This window comes from Corythoichthys intestinalis, chromosome 1, assembly GCF_030265065.1.
Source record: "Corythoichthys intestinalis isolate RoL2023-P3 chromosome 1, ASM3026506v1, whole genome shotgun sequence".
Taxonomy (NCBI): Eukaryota; Metazoa; Chordata; class Actinopteri; order Syngnathiformes; family Syngnathidae; genus Corythoichthys; species Corythoichthys intestinalis.
In genome coordinates this window covers 59,681,601-59,703,905 of record NC_080395.1, presented here as the reverse complement: position 1 = coordinate 59,703,905, position 22,305 = coordinate 59,681,601, and the positions used below count along the sequence as shown (strand labels likewise).

The 22,305-nt window shown below is 40.8% G+C and overlaps 1 protein-coding gene across 6 annotated transcripts in view; it reads left to right on the top strand.

The window, feature by feature from the left end:
• Positions 1–491: 491 nt before the first annotated feature.
• The window catches only part of csnk1g1 (casein kinase 1, gamma 1), a 69,801-nt gene continuing 47,987 nt past the window's right edge, over positions 492–22,305 (top strand). For 2 of the 6 annotated variants that reach the window (XM_057833962.1, XM_057833946.1), the window contains exons 1-3: positions 493–763; positions 18,948–19,335; positions 19,762–19,802. In XM_057833962.1, the coding sequence (XP_057689945.1) occupies positions 19,149–19,335; positions 19,762–19,802 (228 nt within the window). In that variant the 5' untranslated portion in view covers positions 493–763; positions 18,948–19,148. Of the gene's footprint in view, positions 764–16,890; positions 17,187–18,947; positions 19,336–19,761; positions 19,803–22,305 lie in introns of those variants that run through there. The other 4 variants (XM_057833926.1, XM_057833955.1, XM_057833970.1 and 1 more) reach the window with 4 other exon arrangements.

Below are 22,305 nucleotides of genomic sequence, written 5' to 3'. Positions count from 1 at the left end.
CAGTATCATTTACTGAAAGCTCAACAAATACACTAGATGGCAATATTTAGTCACAATATACAAAGTCACAAGTCTTTCGATCCGTGGATCCCTCTCACAGAAAGAATGTTAATAATGTAAATGCCATCTTGAGGATTTATTGTCATAATAAACAAATACAGTACAGTACGTATGTTGAATGTATATATTCGTCCGAGTTTTATTCATTTTCTTCTTAATGCATTGCCAAAATGTATATGATCGGGAAAAATTATCGGGAATGATTGGAATTGAATCGGGAGCAAAAAAAAGCAATCGGATCGGCAGCAAAAAAACATGATCGGAACAACCCTATTTTAAATGCGAAGGCTCGCTGCTCGCCTCTCCCATTCCAAATGGATTGGACGTCTAGCGCCATCAATGGCAGCCAATGAATTAAATAAATCCGTGTTACTGTGCTAGGGGTACAAGATATTCATTTGTATCGACTTGCAAACCAACCCACCTTCGTGTGACCTGGAAGTGTGCGTATGGAAGCGGGCGGTGCCGTTCTTCTACATCCGGTGTGTTCGAACCTCACACCAGCCAGCAGCGAACCAGGGCAGACTACTGGAGAAGAATAATGGAGAAGGCTGCCAGTGCCACTCCGCTGCTAACATGAAATATCACCGACAACAAGTAACACCGAGAGCCTCGCTGAGTCCAGACTCTGTTTAACATAGCGAGTCCAGCAGCAACACACCTACAGCGCGTGTCCTTTTCATCCGGATACATCACCGCGAAGGTGAGCTTGTTGTGTTTCGCTCGCGCTCGGACACAAATCCAGAATTTCAGAGGGTGTTTTTGGTTGTTAGCTAATATTTTCATAGCGGACGGGGCTAATTTCCTTGTTGTTCTCGATCCAGCTGTCACTCAACCATCAGTAGATTGTAGCCACGGCGTTTACGACAAGCTGCGACTGAGCTCTATTCGCTTCTTATCTTCCCCAAACAGCGTTTAGTCATACGCTATAAAAATGTGCATTCTAATTGCGTGTTATTCCGTTTTAGACATATTGGTAGTATTTCAATGAAATCCCCCAGACGGTGTCTCTGGCTAATGTAGCTAACATTAGCTAGTCGACAGGTTTGTCAGGTTTTCTGCTGGTGAGCTAACTTGGCTAACGTTCATTAATCGATGTGCCCAGTACCAGACAGAGGTTGGACCAGCTCGCCTGGCGACTTGCTTTGTCCTTCAAACATTAGCTCGTGTGCTTGTTTTGAACCGTGTTCACACCTTATCTCTTTACCGCTCGATTTATGAGTAAGCTCCAACAAAGCGCCACATCTCTTCAAGTATTGTTTAGGTTCGCCCATACGATGCAAAGACAGGAAAAGCAGAACGTTTCATTCTGTTGAACCTGGGCCTTTTCTCGGTGTTGTGCTGGTTGAGCTGGATTGTTTGATCGGTTCTGGTTTTCGTGGTTCGCTAATGAAATTGCTAACGTCAACTCGCCCACCTTCAAGTCACACTGCCAATCGATACTCATTATTAACCACGCATAATGCTATAGCCTGCATGTGGGCTTATTTAACGCATTGACGACAATAGACGTCCAATCCATTTTGAGCTTGGAGGGTTGGCAGTGAATCATGTTTCAGTGCCATTGACGGCGATAGGCGTCCAGTTTATTTGAATTGGGAGGATTTAGCAGCCCCACTTCGAAATGAATTAGACCTCCATTGCTGTCAATAGTAGCCAATGAGTTAACCAATGATAAGGCAAGTATATATTTTTTTTGGGGGGGGGGGGGGGGGGGTTGGATATTTTGGATTGGATTTTTTAAAAAACAAGCAAACCTAACCCCATGAACACCTGGCATCCACATACGTGAAATCAAAATATGGATCAAGTGTGGCCTACAATCCTCCATGATCCAAAATGTGCCCCAATCACCGGAATTTTCAGACTATAAGGCGCCACCCACCAAATTTGACACGAAAACAGCATTTGTTCATAGAAAAGCCGCACTGGACTATAAGCTGCAGTTGTGCTTACTGTATTATGGGATATTTACACCAAAAGATGTTCACCGGTAAGACTTTATTTGAGAGCGGCTGTCATGAGACTGTCATGAAATCGTATAATTATGACATGACAGTGTCATGAGCGTTAATGAATGCTTTTGACATATTAATCTGGCAAATTTTCTCACTTTAGAATGGATGTAAAAGATCCGAGCTGTACTTAAATGGAGTTAGTGACTAAATTTGCCGGATGACACTTAATGACATCAGTCATACCGTAAGCATTGTTGGGGTGACGTAGGTGAGTAGTTGTCCCCCAACCCAGAAGTTGTTCTTTCGATTCTCTGCCCTAATGAACTCGTCTAGGTATCCTTGATCCTTGACCAAGATACTGAACCCCACGTTGCTCCTGGTGCTGCGTCACCAATAGGTAATGGCGATGTAGTGTAAAGGGCTTTGAGGGCCTTGAAAGGTGAAAAAGCGCTATACAAGTATATCACCATTTACCATTCATTAATGTCCATGACACAGCCATGTTATGAATATGACTGTCTTATGACAGGCTTATGACGCCGCTGTCAAAAAAAGTGTTACCTATTAACCCAAATAAATCAACAAATAAGCCGCAGGATTCAAAGTGAGAGAAAAAAGTAGCAGCTTCTAGTCCGAAATGTACGGTATTACCTCCGGCAGACGTTATGTATTCAGTGCCGTATGTTTTTAATTCAAGATAACACAAAACAACTAAAGGGATTATTAATAAAATTGCAGAATATGCTTGTAATATGAAACAAAATATTTGATTAACCTATGGCGTAATGGGTCACAGACATCAGAAAAGGAATTTTGTGATAACTGATTAACCTATTTAACTCAATTTCAACGGGTAAGTGATATGATGAGAAGAAAGTTTGATGACATTTTAGGGCATGTGAGCAAAGATATATTACCTGCTCTACCAATTATAATAATGCTTGAATTTGGCTGCTCAAGTGGGGGTCTGCTCTCTGAGTGTTCTTCTAGTAATTATTAGAAGTGGGAATCTTTGGGCACCTAACGATTCGATTACGATTCAGAGGCTCCGATTTGATTATAAATCGATTATTGATGCAACACCCATCTATTAGCTGCTTTTAGTTTTTTGTACATTAGTTACAAAAATTGTACAGAAATCCTCTCAGGCTTAAATAAATGACCATTTCAGTATCAAGTTAACAGTTCAAAACAGTAAATAAAATAATCAAGTGTCCATTCTGTATCAGCAGCTTTAAACTACATTTAATTCATTTAATGTTGTGAATCAACCGTTAACGTTGTTAAAATTGCTCCCGTTATTCCATAATTTCCTTTCTGTCTACTTTCGACTGTGAAAGTTTTAAAACTGCTTTAAAGATAGCTTCAAGTCAAGATTATGCCGATTTGGGAGTATTTTAAATAAAAGTTAATTAGATTCGCTTGCAAGGTTCGCTACAACGGCCTTCCAGGAAAGTCTACTGCTTTAAGATGGCGGCTGTTTACTAACGCTGGCAAGTCTGTCATTTTGCATCTACCGTATCGGCCCGAAGATAAGACTGTGTTTTTTTGCATTGAAATAAGACTGAAAAAGAGGGGGTCATCTTATATTCGCGGTCTAGACATTATACCCTTTCACGACACTAGATGGCGCCAGATATCATTGAAGCAATGTTCTGTCATGAGTCATGACAGATCTCAGCTACTCTCAAGTTTAACCAGTTTGCATTATTTTATTGCAATGTTTTTCCTTATTCAGATTTGTTTCAAGACTGCAGTTACAGTTACACTTCACTTTGATGGTAAATGCAGTTATTGCAATTTTGTTGTTTTATCACAATAGATTGGTTCATTGGTTCAAAAAAAACTCCCATTAAGGTAGCGTCAAGCTTGTGTATTTAACGGTAATATAAAAGCAGTGTTGTCAATAACGCGGTATCGTAATGCGTAACTAATCTGATTACTTTCTTTCAGTAAAGAACAATCTAACGCGTTCATTTTTCTAAATCAGTAATCTGAGTAAAATTACTTTCCTTGATGCCTGTGCGTTACTATTACTACATAATGTGTGTAGAATGAAGAATACTGTAGTCATGGGAGTGACATCACATGTCACATTTTTTAATCGGGGACGGAACAAAAAGGGCCACGTGTATTACCATGATGCTTGAGCGCTGGGAGTTTGCGGCCAAAACAACAGCCTTGCTACCTCGCCAGGATGCAATGAAATAGGCAGGAGATATACTACAAACGGCTGCATTTGCACACTGGAAACACAGCCATTACTTCACATTTTTGTCCAGTAAAGATAACAAAAATATCTCCGTGCGCTGCGAACTTTGCGCTGGCTCAAAAAGACTGTCGACCGCTATAAGCATCCAATTCAAGCACCACTTGGAATTACAGCACAACAGGTAACACGACAGCCAGGACTTTTTGATACTGCTCGTGCTCAATCCTCGGTTCAAGCTCAGTTGTTGTTGAGGGTTTTGAAAGCTTAGGTTTAAAGAATTTCTAAATATCCATCTTGCCTCCTCAGCTGTAGTTTTGGCTAAGCAATGCAAACGGCTGTCTCTAAAGTTCTATAGTCACATGATCTGTTCGAAAAATAATTTGGACCCATTATGAAATACTTTGAAGGATTCCTGTTCATTTTATTCATTTTTGTTGTTTGTTTTATTGCTCTAAAACTTTTATAGACAACATTTTAATGGCCATATTCAATGGTCTTTATTTTAAAGGGGAAGTTCAGAATTTTTTACATTAGGCTTAATCTTTGAGTTAGCCGGGGTTTAATTAGTCGTTGGAAATTATTTGAACAAATTCTGTGCAGTTTGACAGTTATTTGTTAGTTTCAGGGCTCCGGAGTGGCTAAGCTAGCGCGAGTCAATGGTGGTTGAAATCAACTCCTTCAACTAATCAAACTCCCGTTAACTCGAATATTAAGCCTTATGTGAAAAATTAAAATGGTCAAATTCGCCACGTGTAGGACGTTTTGCCGACGGCGGACATTTTGGCAGAACGCCGGAACATATTTATTCCACACCTTCCTCACCTTTTTAACCCCTGACCCATTTTCATGCCTGATATTTAAATGTTCAGATATTAAGATTTGAATGACGCAACATAACATGCTGTTTCTCTCAAATATATTGTTATAATCATTTGTTTCGGCTGTACTGTAATTATTTTCTGTATAAAAATTAATTTGGTGTTCAAAAAGTCTTTTTTCAAACTTGACTCTTGAAAAAGAGGGAGTCGTCTTATCTTCAGGGCCGTCTTCTATCCGGGCCAATACGGTAGTTTTCTATACATGTGCTGCTAACGCCGCCGAGTCTTCCATTTCGCATTTAGTTCTTTATACATTTGATATCTACCGGAGCATTATATGGACGTAGTATGTAGCGGCTGTTGGCAGCAGTCAGTTATTATTGTTTTTTTTTTGTTTGTTTTTTTTAATCTAGTGGCATGAGTTGAGCCAGAGCCATGAGTTGAGCATTGTCATTACCCGGCTAATGACAAGCATGATGTTTTCTCTCGGTCCGTTCCTCATTGCGTCCCAAAGACCACGCTGAATGTGTTTCAGTTCCGCTTTACTTGACATATTTCAATAATCGAATGTGGATGTTTGTGAATCTTCTCGACACTTCCACGGCTGAATCGCGAATAATCTAAGAATCGGAAATTTCGTACACCTTAGTATTTACTGTATGTATCAATTTTTTTTAAAGCATAAATTTTAATAAATAATTTTTAAATATATTTTTTATGAATAAATACAATTATTAATTGATAAAATGTGAACCAAAACATCGAGAAATTGACATTTATCAAACCAGAAATATACTCTGGTTGTGGCTTTTTTTGTTGTTGTTGTTGTTGTCGTTTATTTTCTTCTCCATTGTATTGAACCCATGGCCAGGCACTGATAATGATAGACATCCAATTCATTCAAACTGGAAGGACTTGCTGTGAATGCTCATTTTTCACTGCCATTGACAGCGCTAGACGTCCAATTCATTTTAACTGGGAGGTCTCGCAGCAATCATTCACTGCCAGCCCAGCCCATCTGTCAAAATGGATTGAATGTCTTGTGCCTCTATGGCAGCCAATGAGTTAAATGAGTTGAGGTTGGTGGTGGGGTCAGCATAGTTTACAACTAAACTATTGGCATTTGTTGTGTGGCACGTGGAATTTGAGCTCACTTTGAGCAAAACTTCCTTTTCAGTTTCCACCCAGTTAAGTGGGAATGTTAGCTGACGCTATCACAGCAGGAGGGCAGACTATTGGCAGGCCCCCTCTCAGGCTGCTCTTTCCACTGAAGGTTATATCACTCCACTTGCAACCTTTATCTGTGACAATGAAACCAGTTAGTTGATACCTCTGGGAAGGACCTCTGCTCCTCACTGACGCCATTCATGATTTAGGTATATTTCAGTGCAACAGTGTAATAATACAGTGGATATGCCTAGGAATACAAGACAATTATTACATAGCATAAGGGGCTGAAAATTATTTCAACCTGTTTTCTCTGTGGAACAACGTGTTTGGTGCAAAGTCATGCATGCTAAACATGAGATGTGAATCTCCATCACTGCGGCAGCTGCGATATGCATCAAGATGTTGCCAATGATGCTATACAATAGAAATTTAGGATGTTGGAAGAGGCTCCCACTGAGATACCATTCAAGAATTACAGATCTTTTTGGAAATCAAATAAAATGATTTTCATCAAGTGTTGTAATTTGTGGAATGGTGAATTGCAATTTAATCTAAACCTTTTAAACAATTCATCAGATTGTATCATTATTTTGTTCATAAATGCAATGCATAATGGACATTTTCACTATGCTTCACATTTTTCCTAATTTTGTCATTAAAACGTCATTGTGATAATGCAAGTGAATGCTTTCACATATATATTGTTCCCAAATTAAATGTTTTTTCATCCCCTTAAAATGGGCAATATTTTGAGAATGTACGCATATATAGATTATTTTTGAAAATAAAAACAAGAAAGAAAGGGAAAAAAGACATTGATTCTACCTTGACTCTGTTATTGGTGTTGTTTTAAAACCAAAATATCAAGTTGTCACAGCCTTAGGTCAAGGATGCTCCAGGATCTCTCTCTTAATTGCTGTATTTTTTTATCCTCAGCCCTAACTATAGCAACAATCCCTAAAAATTCCAAATTCATTACAGTCTCAAATACTCCACCATTGTGCTGCGGACAAAAAGACAATAGCGATGATTTACTGCACCCTTGTAGACCGAGTGCATGGGGGGGAAAATATCACTCATGTATTCTGCCCCAGCAGTGTCTGATTGGCTAGTTCTTCTCACAGAAATTCTATTTGTAAATAGATTTACACAATACATTTCGAGGCATACAATAGGGCCAGATAGCGGTCCAACAACATTTGCTCTGACACAACCTTCTTTAGTGTTTTTTGTGATGTTACATTTCATAGTGGAAGCACTAGATGCTGGTAAAACGTCAAGACAATATGACAGATTTTATTAAATTTTCTTAATCGTATTATATGTATCGTTTTATATACGTATTATATGATCCCCTAAATCTTTGATCTTCATTTAAATAATCTACATCTTTTTTTTTTTTTTTTTTTTCTGGCCTTATACTAAAATCATAGTAACCGGAAGCCTTACAATGTTGAAACTAGGCATGTGCCATTATGATATTCTGACGGTATGATAACCTTAAGCCAAAATATCACGGTTTCATGGTATCATGGTATTGCAATTACAGATCTCAAATGTGTTCCTTTGCGATATCTGGGTTGAAAATAATTAAAAAAAAAACAGGAACAGGATTTTTATTTTTTCTAAATATATTAGCAAATTGGAATATAAGTATAATGTTACGTTAAAACAAATTTTAAAAAAAAACCAACCAAATATTATAAATGAAATTTAAATAAATGCCGTCCTTCAGGTGAGCCTAAAACTACAGCTCAACATTTTTTGCCCTCAGAGCAAAAATGATTGAATTATTTTACATAAAAAGCAAATATGTGTGACTCTTATCATGTTTACATTATACACACGCACTCTTCCTCAACACATACAGTTGCCAGAGATAAAAAACTTGTTTACCACCGCTAGACACACTAAACACGCTGGAGTTAACTCTCGTAGATGGTGGGAAACGTTTATGACAGTGTTTACTAGAGGCGTGCGAAATTTCCGATTCTTAGATTATTCGCGATTCGGCCATGGAAGATTCGAGAACGATTCACAAACATCCAAATGCCGTTTACTGAATTACACAAGGTAAAGTGGAAGTAAAACACAATCAGCGCGGTCTTTGGGACGCAATGAGGAACGGATTGAGAGTAAATATCATGTTCAACTCATGCCGCTAGATAAAAAAAAAAAAAAACAACCATACCTGACTCGGGCCGACAGCGGCTACAAACAACGCCCAGTTGCTAGTTGCTACAAACATACGGCTACAGTAGATATCCTATATATGTAGAACTAGATGCAGAATGACAGACGACGGCGGTGTTACAACATGTATTATTGAACAGAGATGCAAAATGACAGACTTGCCGGCGTTAGTAAACAGCCGCCATCTTAAAGCAGTAGACTTCTCGAGAAGGCTTTGTTGTAGCGAACCTAAGTAACTTTTTAGCTAAAATACTCCTAAATCTGCAAAATCTTGTCTTGAATCTATCTTTAAATGATGAAATAGTTTTAAAACTTTGACATGTCAAAAGTAGACAGAAGGGAAATTATGGAATAACGGGAGCAATTTTAACAACTGTAACGGTTGATTCACAACATTAAATTAATTGAATGTAGATTAAAGCTGCTGTTACAGAATGGGGACTGGAGTATTTTATTTACTGTTATTTTTGTATATTTGTTTACTGTTATATTTTAACTTGATACTAAAATAGTAGTTTGATTTAGCCTGAGAGGATTTTTGAACAATTTTGGAACTAATGTACAAAACATAAAAAAAAAAAAAAAGGAGGGGGTGCATCAATAATCGTTTTTTAATCGAATCGGAGCTTCTGAATCATAATCGTAATCGAATCGTTAGGTGCCCAAAGATTCCCAGCTCTAGTGTTAAGTAACCTTTAATTTTGTATAAATGCGAAATCATAATGAAAGTATTGCCTCCTCGGCAGCCATCTTTCGCAAACATTTTTTACATGTCACTTGGCCCTCCTCCTCTAAGCTGCGGCTATCAGTAACTTTTCTGTAGCCGAAGTATTCCCATATCAGCGATTTCGTTTTCTTCGATGGGGGGAGGGGGTTCAGGAGTCTCACCTCCTCCAGCCATCATTTAGCACAGCTAACTCACTTACACTTACCAACAACCAGTGGGGGAGGGCTGAGCCTTGCAGCTGCAAGCTAGGTATTTCTCCATGCATTTTTGGGACATAAAAAATAGCTAATACGTTAGGGACGGTATGACGGAAAAGTTTTGCGGTTTTGAAACCTTGACGTTTTCATACCACGTTTTACCTTGAAACCGGTAATCGGCACATGTCTAGTTGAAAGTAGAGGCCCACTAATATGGGACAAAGCTTTAGTTAATATTATTGTATAGATCTGCACTTTTCCTGCTTTGATATGGCAAAAGGTTTAAATGCCTGTGAAAAGCCCTGTGAGAGAATAAAAACTTGTAGATTCTCTTCAGGCTTTGTATCATTGGGTCAAAGATTGCTAAATTTACTACTTGTGGCCTGTACTCAGTGTTTCAAGCTCATTCATCTGGGAGTGGCCTGACTAGGCAATGTGCCCAGTGATTTCTACCTTTTGAGCAGGGCGGTTATTCTATTTTCTCTTCTAATGGTGGACCAATACTAACATAATAAATCGTTTTTCCTGCAGTAAAATGCTTACCTAAGGTATTGCTAATGCCGTCCTACTGTATGTCTTTTTTTTTTTTTATTTTTTTTACAGTATATGATGTATCAGTGTTTTAATTCCTGTTTGTTTTCACTGATGCCAGAGTCCAGACATGTCTGAACATGTTCAAATGCTGTAATGAGGCAATATGACTGGAAGCACAAAAAGACAAGTTTTCTTTTCCCTTAAGCCATGAATGCTATTATACTTAACTAGCACAAATAAAACCTCAATTGTGCTGAACTGTGATTAGACTTCGTAGCACATTTTCTCGTGCAAATAATGCACTGGTGATCATTAAACCCTCTTTGAATTCAAGTTCAATTCACTGTTTTCATTAGAATCTGTGTGTGTGTTTTTGTGTACTTACAATGACATTTAAGTTTTCGTCCATCATGAGACACGATTCTTTGAGTAGTTTTGACCGATATTTAGGTATAATTTTTTTAATTGAGATTTGGAAAGTTAAGTTTATTAGATCTGTAATGACATGAATGTTAAAATAACAATTGGACGCCTCCTAGACCTACACTCTCTTATGTCTATAACATTTTCCTAATAAATCACATAATGTATTTTTTTTAAATTTCATTTTATAATCTGTGATGAATAGAACATACAATCTGTTGTAATCAAATTGGATATGTGTGGTTTGGTCAGATGCAATCCTCTTTTTGGATTGAAATAGTCTACTAATGATTGTTTACACAACGGGAAGAGTTCCAGCTTGCCAATGGTCTTTACTATAAACCTGTTTTATTGCCATACAGTTTGGTTCCTGGTTTTATGTAATAGTGACAGTGCACGGTTGCCCTTGAGAGCAACTGAGCTGTTTTGATGTTGAGAACTGTGCAGGCAATACTGAGTATGAGTCATCCGGAAGCCCACACGCACGCACACACATACACGCGGGTACTTATCTGTTGCAGCCTCTCCATGCACAGGAATTATGACATTATCATCAACCTTTTAGTCATATTGACATGTTGGCTTGTTTTGGTTGAAGAATTAATATATGTAGTCAAAATTTAAATTAGCATACAGTGTGCTGCAACCTGACACTGGATGATTTTTGAATTTGTTAAAAAGACCTGTTGATGACACTGAGAGTCATAAAGCTAGCTTTGTCTCTATTTGTATTTTCTATTTAATAAATGCATGTTTCCTGTCTGTGTTATATGCGTACATGCACACTTGATGTGAACAGACTAGCCTCCATCAATGTCCTTGGGAGTGGACAGCTTTTATGTAATTGTTTACATAATATTCTCCACAAACATGGCCTATTTGGCCAAGGTTGTGGGCGGAAGATAATCTTGATAGTCACTGTTGGCTGGGATTCTTACACCCATCACAACAGCACCCTGATGGTAAACTACACTGTCCTTATCAGGCATTGTCTTCTTGTAAACAATGAATTTTCCAGTTTATAACACTGATAATATTGCTGTCATTTTTACAAATTTAGGTTAAGGTGCCAAGGGTTTTTATAACTTTAAAATGTTAAAAGGATTGAAAAAAATCTTTGTAGATGAAGGACTGATAAAACTGGTTAGTTGTTAAATGTGAATCATACAATTAATTGTCAAGTATTTTACAAAACGGCAAATAAAATGGTGTTTGGAAAAATTAATGCAGGTGTTTCCCACCAAAACTGGGAAATAGCATGTAAATATGTAACTGCTGCTGTTTATTTTGCTGGATCAGAGAAAAGAAATTGTTTGACATCAAACTGTGTGCCAAAACCTTTTCACTGTCACTGCTCAGAATTTGTCAGTTGGGGGGGTATGGGGTATCTGCTTTGAAAGCCCTCTGGGCGCTCGGAGCATCCTCTTTGAACTATCGCCGCTTATGTAGGGCAGGGTTTTCCAACTTAATTTTATTTGTCCTGTCACAGCTGCCTTCTATAGACCCTTACTGTATATAGCATCATTCACATTGTCTCATAAATCAGAGATTTTCTTGTTATTTGAAACAAACTGTAAAACTGTGGTTTGAGATTGCGCAACTCAATGACCTCTTTCGTCAGGGCTTTGCAATATTACCGGTGTATTATGATACGAAGTGACAAAATAAGCATACCGCAATACGACGTTCTGTTTCCAATATATTGCATGAATATCTTTTTGAGAAATGCTTCATAATTATTCATTTATTTTCTTTGTCAGTTTTTCGCACAGATGCCATCGTATCATGTAACACTGGCGGGCCAGGTAATGCACACGCATGATTCACATTTAGCAAGCCGCAACCATAGACAATGTATATGAGACGCCTCATTGAATTGAGCGTGTTAGACACAACTTTAATCATCATAATCTCAAGATTTTAGTTCAACTGATTTTCACAGACTTGTTGGAAACATCAAAAATGTAGGCCTAACTATAATTCAAATATTGTTTTGTGTTTTTCATTCTTTTTTAAAACATAAAACACCTTGACAAGCATTTCCCAATGTTTTACAATGCATATTGCAATAGGCATCAAGTCGCCATGCCTGGCCCGATCTTAAGTGCATTCTTTTTTTTTTTTTTTTTTTTTTTTTTTTTTTTTTTTTTTTTTTTAAACCTGTCCTGTTCAGCTGTTTGACACAGAGAATGGAAGTCTAAGTGCCCGGATTCTGAACAGTTTTAATGTTTCACATTGAGAGTCTGACATACTCCCATTGTGATGATTCAAAATACCTTTTTATTATGACAAAGCAGCGAACAGGAAGGGATTATGGGGGGACAGAAGAAAAGAAATACAAGAGAAGAAAGAAAAGAAACACATACACAAACAACAACAAGAAATACATTGAACATCTAAACTAGTTACTAATATGCTGGTGCTATCGTCAGCGAGATGTATTTCCGGTTTACACCATGTGGGGGCCTATTGGCCAGTGAAAGAGGAGAATGGGGGTGGGGGTGTCTATAAGACTATAAACTAAGTGATTGAAAGGGGTAGAGTGTACACAAATCAGTTCTGTGATCTAGAACCCAGTAATCGTGTGAATCTCTTATGAGTGAAAGCCCGTTGGCGACCAACCCTACGCCGCCGCATCGCCAATCCCGGCACCGGAACCCCCAACCCGAGCACGCCCTACCACATCCAGCAGCACGCAAGCCCCACCGGGCGCGCGACAGCCACGCAGACGGGCGGAGAGACCGCGCGGGCACCAACCCAGGGCCACGGCCCACACCCAGCCAGCCCGGGGAGGGAGGGCGGGCGGGTGGGCGGGGTGATCCACGCGCAGCCCATCCCTCCTCCAACCGCCCAGCAAAGGAGCCACCGTCACCCCCCCCCCCGGGACCCAGGGTGGTCCCCCGGGCCACCCGCGCGCCCATCAACCGGCCTTCAGGGATGGCAGGAGGGGACGCATCACCAACCCCACGCCTACACCCACCCCCGCCCGCCCACCCGGACCACGAGCCACAGCCCCCCAACCGGCACGGCACGCCACGGGACCCCCAGCGGCCCACCAAGCCCCAGGCAAGGCAGGGTCCCCCGCCGGTGCAGGCGACACCCAGCTGATACACCGGCGCCCAGCCAGCGACCCGCGACGGAGCGCAGGGCGGACGCCCAGCCAGAGAAGAGAGGGGAAGGCGGAGGCAGGAGAACGCCCAGGGACTGCCATGGGGCGACGCAAGATCGGAGACCCGACCCCCCAACCCACTCCCGCGGCCGGCAGCCGAGGCAGAGGGGAGGCCACACCCCGGGAGCCACGCCATATAGAAAAAGTGTGGGACCCACCTACCACCCTATTACTGTGGCTGCCAGGTTCCCGACTGGCAGCCATCACCCAGCACCGTGATGGGGGTGTGAGGGGAGGGTAGTGCAATGTATGCATTAAAATAGCAGAGCTTGGCTTGGGGCAGTGGGACCGCAGCATGGAGTTTCTGTCCAGCCGCCCGTCCCACCGCCCTTTGCCAGAGCTCTCCTGTGGAGTATGATGTGTGTGGTGCATTTAAAAAAGGTGCAGGGATGGCGGGGCCTGTGGTGAGGAGGCAGCCGTGAGCCCCCCCCCCCCCCCCCCCCCCCCAGCAGGTCCCAACCATCCCACAACCTTGGTGTGTGGTGCATTAAAAACAGGGGGGAGTCGGGCTGGGACTGTAAAGCCCCGTCCCAACTCTCCCCGGAGAAATGTATGAGCATGTAAGTGCCAGGGTGAAAAATATTTACAGTGCCGAAGTGAGAAGTGCGTGAGTTAAGAGGCAGGCTCCCGCGGGCGTGGCCCCGTCCACCAGAACCACCGGCCCCAGGGCGGAAGAAGCGTCAGGGCCCCGATCAATCCCCGCCCCAGAACACCCACGGCGCCTCCGCGACCGCCCACCCTCTTAAGTGCATTCTATTTGTAGTATCACTGTTCTACCAGAAGGTGGTGTGAATCCAGAGCTATGCATAAATTTAGCCAAGTTTCTTCTCATAAGTGTTCATATTAGAGTTGAGGCCTATCCAGTATCTGTTTCCGCTGCAAATTTAATTCATGAGTCAGCTCAGTTTGGATCAATCCAGCCTTTAGAAAATTTCCAATCCATGATATATCTCAGGCCTTGTCTGGGAGCACCTTTACTGTAATCCTGAGTATTATTTCATTTGGTTAATAGATAAGCAATGCTAATATTTAATTTCTGGTCTCCTGTACTATCATGAGCAACAGCCCTTTTCCCTGTTTAAAAGTCCATTGCAACTTTCGGCTTAAGACGGTGTGGGTGTTAGGTGCACATAATCGAATGTTGAATGTAAGGGAACTTTTACTAAGTGCCAGTCTATCCACCACGAAGGGCTCCATTTTAGGCATTTTTAGCTAAAAAAAAAAAAAAATCACCTGAGAACCAGGATTTGATATCAACATTGCACACAAGCTAAACTCAAAATAGGGAGACCTCGGCGGCTACAAGAGCAAGAAGTTGGACGTAAAGTCCCAAAATCAGTTTTCTTCCAAAAATGCCCATAAATACCACAAAAGGTCGGGACAACGGGTTAGCGCCAATAAAGCCGCCTCAAAGTGTACCATTTTGAGCATGTTGCTAAGGTTCAAAATTGACTTTCGCCTCAGAACCAGGATTTGACACCAACCTTTCGTGTGAGCAAAGCCCAAAATGAGGCACCCTTGGCGTTCGGGAGAGATGTAGTAGGGGGTGCAAGTCCTTAATCTTTTCCGATCAATCAAGCGAATAGTTAAAAATATTCTTAGTTCACCAATGGATATCACAAGCAAATGAAATAACATTTTAAAATACATTAATTTCGGAGGGGCTTGCAAAACATTGAATTTTTGTGCGTCTGAATTCATGTGCCCTATTATTATTACACAAATAGATTGTGTGCCGCCCTCCCCACGCCCTGTTTTCATGTTGTGGATATACTGTAGCTTGTTGTCTATTGTGCATCAAAAAGGTTTTGGGGTGGAGAAGTAAATTGCTCTCCAAGACATACTCAGGCTAGTTGTTAATAGCTCTCCTGGATTTTTCAAACATTGAGGCCTGAATAATATTAATGAAAACTATCTCTGGTATCGGATTTGTATTCTTATCGACAGATACAGTGGGGCAAATAAGTATTTAGTCAACCATCAATTGTGCAAGTTGTCATACTTGAAAAGATGAGAGGCCTGTAATTGTCAACATGGGTAAACCTCAACCACGAGAGACAGAATGTGGAAGGGGAAAAAAAACAGAAAATCACATTGTTTGATTTTTAAAGAATTTATTTCCAAATTAGAGTGGAAAATAAGTATATGGTCACCTACAAACAAGCAAGATTTCTGGCTGTCAAAGAGGTCTAACTTCTTCTAACGAGGTCTAACAAGGCTCCACTCTTTACCTGTATTGATGGCACCTGTTTTAACTCATTATCGGTATAAAAGACACCTGTCCACAAACTCAGTCAGTCACACTCCAAACACCACTATGGCCAAGACCAAAGATCTGTCGAAGGACACCAGAGACAAAATTGTAGACCTGCACCAGGCTGGGAGGACTGAATCTGCAATAGGTCAACTGTGGGAGCAATTATTAGAAAATGGAAGACATACAAGACCACTGATAATCTCTCCCTCGATCTGGGGCTCCATGCAAGATCTCTCAAAATGATTACAAGAACGCTGAGCAAAAATCCCAGAACCACACAGAGGGACCTAGTGAATGACCTACAGAGAGCTGGGACCACAGTAACAAAGGCTACTATCAGTAACACAATGCGCCGCCAGGGACTCAAATCCTGCACTGCCAGACATGTCCCCCTGCTGAAGCCAGTACACGTCCAGGCCCGTCTCCGGTTCGCTACAGAGCATTTGGATGATCCAGAAGAGGACTGGGAGAAGCTGCTATGGTCAGATGAAACCAAAATGGAACTTTTTGGTAGAAACACAGGTTCTCGTGTTTGGAGGAGAAAGAATACTGAATTGCATCCGAAGGACACCATACCCACTGTGAAGCTTGGGGATGGAAACATCATGCTTTGGGGCTGTTTTTCTGCAAAGGGACCAGGACGACTGATCTGTGTAAAGGAAAGAATGAATGGGGCCATGTATCGAGAGATTTTGAGTGAAAATCTCCTTCCATCAGCAAGGGCATTGAAGATGAGACGTAGCTGGGTCTTTCAGCATGACAATGATCCCAAACACACACCCAGGGCAACAAAGGAGTGGCTTCGTAAGAAGCATTTCAAGGTCCTGGAGTAGCCTAGCCAGTCTCCAGATCTCAACCCCATAGAAAATCTGTGGAGGGAGTTGAAAGTCTGTGTTGCCCAACAACAGCCCCAAAACATCACTGCTCTAGAGGAGATCTGCATGGAGGAATAGGCCAAAATACCAGCAACAGTGTGTGAAAAGCTTGTGAAGAGTTACTTTGGCCTCCGTTATTGCCAACAAAGGGTACATAACAAAGTATTGAGCTGAACTTTTGGTATTGACCAAATACTTATTTTCCACCATGATTTGCAAATAAATTCTTTAAAAATCAAACAATGTGATTTTCTGTTTTTTTTTTTTCTCCACATTCTATCTCTCATGGTTGAGGTTTACCCATTGTAGCTGCAATTAAGGCAGAATAAGGAAATAAATAATTGACTCTTTGATCTGGGGGTGTAATGTTAAGCATTTAGTTTCTTTGATATGGGGTGGGAACTAAAGTTCAGTCGCGAGTTGGCAGGGGCACTATTAAGCGTTACACCGGCTTATTATCTGATGAACACTATTAGAGTACAGACAACTTTTCAGTACCTCTGATTAAGATCAACAAGGAAACATCTCATGTTCATAGTGCATCGAAGAATTGAAGCTGAACTAATTTTCTCTGGAGTAAAGCGGCCAATGAGGTAATTTAGTTTGTGTTATTTGTTAGTTTGCATTAATTGACTTAGTTTCTGTTAGTGTTTTTCTGTATTCATGTTGTTTTATGTTTCTGTGTGAATATAATTTGACTTCATGTATATATTTATCTGTGATGTATGAAAATGATCTGACTTAATGTATATATTTGTCTGAACTAAGCCTGAACGATATATCGTTTAAACATTGCCATCGCGATGTGTGCGTGCGCGATAGTCCCATCGCGAGGACGTGCAATAGTTTTTATTTTTTTTAATCCACGTACGCCCTGCTTTCTGCTCTGCCCAGAGCCTCACACCCTCTCTATCCCAGCTCTATGAACCTCACAGTCACTGCAGCACTTGCTTATTAAAGTTAACGATGCTGGTATCTTTGATCTTGCCAAAGGAGCCGACATCACAACACAGCAGCTGTCAATCATCGTTTAACTGGGTAAACAGTTTCTGCAAGGAAGCTGCTTTGGAATGAATGTGTGTGCGTGTGGAGACGTTTGAGACATAAATTAAATGCCAGAAGTTATCATGAGGAGTTTGTAATTTCTACATGTCCACCAAGAGTCACAGCTCAGGTAGATAAACAGAAGTATTTAATAAAGCCAAGCTTTTTTCTACTACAGTACTATATTCTTGTTCAAAAATGATTTGGTTGGACAGTTATGTTTAAAACTGATCATAATTATTACATTTGAAGTGCTTAAAACCATTTATTAATATGTATATACATTTTTTTAAATCATACTTTGGGGAAAAAGTGTGGAGAAAAAAAATGCCTGATATGTATCTCTTTCCAATGCTAAATCTGAATAAATACATTGAGCACACACAGAAAAAGACAAATTTGGGGGGTGAGGAGCGCAACTTCGCAGTTTTTCACTTATCGCGGCGGGTTCTGGTCCCCATTAACCGCGAAAAATGAGGGATCACTGTACACTGGTCATTGTGAGTCATCCAAAGTCTCCAAACAGCTATTCAAGTCATCTAGTGAAAATTTCTTTTCGCAATATTATATCGCAAACCCCCAAAAATCGCAGCAATAATTTTTTCCAATATCGTTCAGGCCTAGACTCTGAACTGACTTTATGTATATTTTTATCTGTATTGCTCAGTTCTCACGGCATTGTCAAGGCAAATCAAGTTCTGTTATTAAAGCCCGTAAAAGAGAAACTGCTTGGTTCATGATTTCGACTCGAGAGGGAATTACACCCATGTTGACAATTACAGGCCTCTCTAATATTTTCAAGTGGGAGAACTTGCACAATTAGTGGTTGACTAAATACTTATTCGCCCCACTATATTCTGATTCATATATCGACATCGGATTGGAAATGGAAAACATGTGGATACCACTTCCATATGCATCCTTTATAAACTCTTGTGAGCATACTCTCATCATAAATGAGGCCCTAGGAGATTAACAGGCATCACACACCAAATACCAAACATGTAAAGTCATGCATCCTAGGCAAAGTCACATGCACCTAATTAGCTTCATAGGCATTACTTTTTCCACCTCTTTCTTAGATAATGTGGCCATCCAGAATGGTTAATTCTCTAATGATAGCCAATAGCCATGTACACCAGTTCCGTTTGAATGCCGAAATCAGCATCGCATAAGGACGACAGGACATTGTCTCATATATGGAGTTTCATAAATGGAGTTTTATACTGTGTTCATGTACTTCAAAATCAATTGTTGTTCCGTTTTTATGTCTTAACACTATTCTTTTTGTATTTTCCCATTCTTTTCAGGGTGTCCACCTTCTTCTTGCCCGTGACAAATGTTGAGGCCAGAGTGAGGACAGAAGAGTGTCCAAACCAACTTTTGTCTCATGAGTGTGTATATGCCATCCAGGCACTGTCAGTGACCAGGGCTGTGGCTGTGGTGGGCCTGGCCCAGGGGGCCTGTGTACACATCGCTCCAGGCCCTCGTTGACCTGTGCTGCTCACGCCATGGATCCACAGAGGGACAAGTATGGCGAGCGGCCTGCCAGGAGCACTAAAGTTTCCCAAGGAAGTCGCAGTGGACACTCCTCCAGACCGTCAGGCTCTTCAAGCTCCTCAGGGGTTCTTATGGTGGGCCCAAATTTCCGTGTTGGCAAGAAGATTGGCTGTGGAAACTTTGGGGAATTGAAGCTTGGTAAGTAAAGGAAAGTGGTCGCAACAATCTCTATGACCTTTAGGTAATTAAATGGAAGTACTGTAGTGACAAATTGCATGTATGTAGATCTAAAGCAAAAGTTTTTATCCAATGTTCTTTAGGCATGCCAGATGTATTAAATTTCCCGTTTCATTTAACATGAAATATGTATCGTCCAACAGCTTCTCTACTGATCGTTACTACATTATCATGAGTACAAGTAGATAACATACTTTAAGCAATATTGGCATCTATGGTTTACAAAGCAGAATTGTGTCAAATTGGTGACAGCATACCGTATGAATAAATTATGTTTATGCGTCATTTGTCACACGAAAAATAAGATGCTAGCATGGCAAAAACACGGTTCATTCCTAAATGATGGTGTTACCGGTTCTCAAAAGTTTTCCCCCCCATTCTCCCCAGGTAAAAATCTCTACACCAATGAGTATGTAGCTATTAAACTGGTAAGTTGACATTTTCTTTCTATTCTTGAAACTTACATACAGCATTCAGTTCAATCACGATTCATGAGTGCTGTACAGTGTAATATTGCATGAGGTCAATAGTAGACAAAGCAACACCAGACCTGCTGCACCTTATGCAGTTGATCACAAAGTCTGTTGCTAATATTAGACTTTGCCATTGTTGCAACACAGGAAACATGTTTCATTAGACAAAGGGATTGGTTAATGTATACACAGATGTTACCAGACTTCATGCTAGTCACATCTATTTTCATAAACCTTACCTAACAACGAAGGTGGTATGCCTGGTAATTTATGAAGCCTAGATGCTAACAAGGTGGCTCATTTGTCAATTACAATGTTAAGTGTTCTGCTCACTTAGTGAAATACTTTTTTGTCTTTCAGAAGCTCAATGGACAGTAGTTCTTTTCAGATTTACTAAACCTGAAGCTTTATTGTGCCATTGTGCAGTTTAACAAAAATAACCTCTAATTGCCCACATTTATATTTGCATCACTGCATAAAAGGAAATGTTAGGATTAAATAATAGAAAAAGGTTTATTTGCTGTTGCTACTCATTGACTGTTTAGACTGGCTATATTTTCCAGATCATCTTTGAAGTCACCTTTTGTGAACTCCAACATTGATAGTATGTTTTTATTTTTCCCGTTGTGTCACGGACACAATGCTTAGTAAGGTTGCACTCACACTGAGCCAATTGTCCCATATCGGGCTAAGCGTGCCCCCCCTTCTCATGTGCCCTGCTGGCCAGTTCTTGTACTGTTGGGAGTTCTGTGTGATTATTGTAAAGTAGTAGTCAGGCCACATTGGAAATATATGAGAGTAAAGATGTAACAGCAAGAGAAAAATGTTTTGTCAAATTTGCCAACTTCAGTAAGGGAGTCCAGACTTCACTCTCCCCAGCCACGTAGTCTAGCTTTTCCAGGGATATCTTGAGGCTTTCCCAGGCTAGCATCGTCATAGACATGGGCTCGTCTCATTTCCCAATTGCAACTTCCTACGACCTAACTCCTTTGCTTCCATCCTAGTCTCTCCCACCAGTAGCTTCATTTACAAGACCAGGATATTGACAGAGGAGCAGGGTAGGATGTGGTACAAATATTTGTCAAAATGAGATGTGGCCAGGTTATTGCTATATGACTGCAAATGTCCACTTTGTGTTTTGTATTTAAATTGGGTTTAAATGGACAGTATGTCTAAGATAATTTACCGCTACTGCTTCACATTTTTCGTCTATCTTGATCAGTGAACATGACCATTAAGGGACTAAAAAACGCTTTAGATCAGTGGTCCCCAACTTTTTTTGCATCACGGACCGGTGTGATCTGGGCCTTTTTTCTTTTTTTTTTCACAGACTGGCAATGTGTGGCAGAAAATTACAGCAAATAAAAAAATAGCGCGACGGGGCTAAAAACAAACATCAAGTGGAGGGAAAATGTAACTCACCGTACATTGAAACAACCTTTTTTAACAGCGGCTGTTCCTAAAACTCGATGGCAAAGGTCGCAGGCATAATGAGTTCTTCTCCAATCGTGAAAGGTTTCTTGGCTTTAACAATAGGGTTCGCCATGCGGTATGATGCTCTCAGTGCATTCGCTTTGTTAATGTGGTGGCCCTCAGTCGTTGTTTGTCATTCATACTCATGCTTTTGTTCTTCTTCAAAAAATTCCAAAGGCTTAGTATTATTCCATGGTTCTTAGTCTCTATGTGCTGAAGTAGCTTTGAAGGCTTAATAGTGTACCGCACGTAACACTTCACACGTCACCTTTGCACATTAATATTAATGACGTTAGCAACTGTTGCTAGAGGAGTCAAACTTGCGTTTGTCCCTCATGCTAGATCAGTACTTCTCAAATAGTGGGGCGCAGAGCAATGCCCGGGGTGGCGCATGTGACCTCGGGGAACATACTTTTTTTTTTTTTTTTTTTTTTTAACTACTCTTAATACTGTACTACAATTGAGTAAACTGTACTTGCACATCCACTCAGTGGGTGGCAGTGGCGCTCTCATTTTGAGAGTGTACGCAGTATTTTTTAACCAAACAAGAGCACAAAGCAAAGAGATATGAAGAGCTGTGCGCCGTTTTCGCACCAGGCTCGCGTGAGCTGCTGTCCTCTCTGGTTCTCACGCATCTGCCCGAGAACCGCCGTGTTCAGCTTGGGAGCGTCACGACAACCGCCCCACCTCCGGTTCTCCCCCGGCCGCTGAAAATACGCAATTTTAGGAGCATTTGGCTTTTGGCTTTGACTTTTAATACAGTGGCAGACGAGGAAATACCACTCTGTTTACTGTGTCTAACAATCTTTGTAGCGATAATGACCTACGTCATTATTGAGGAGAAGCGCACATACAGTCGATATAAAAAATAGATGCTAGATCCAATGGATTTCAACGACTAATCCGAGCAAAATGACCGGAAGAACCTCGTCCGCCATTGCTGAGGTGTGCCGCCCGTAGCACACAGCCAATAGAAGCTAAAGTT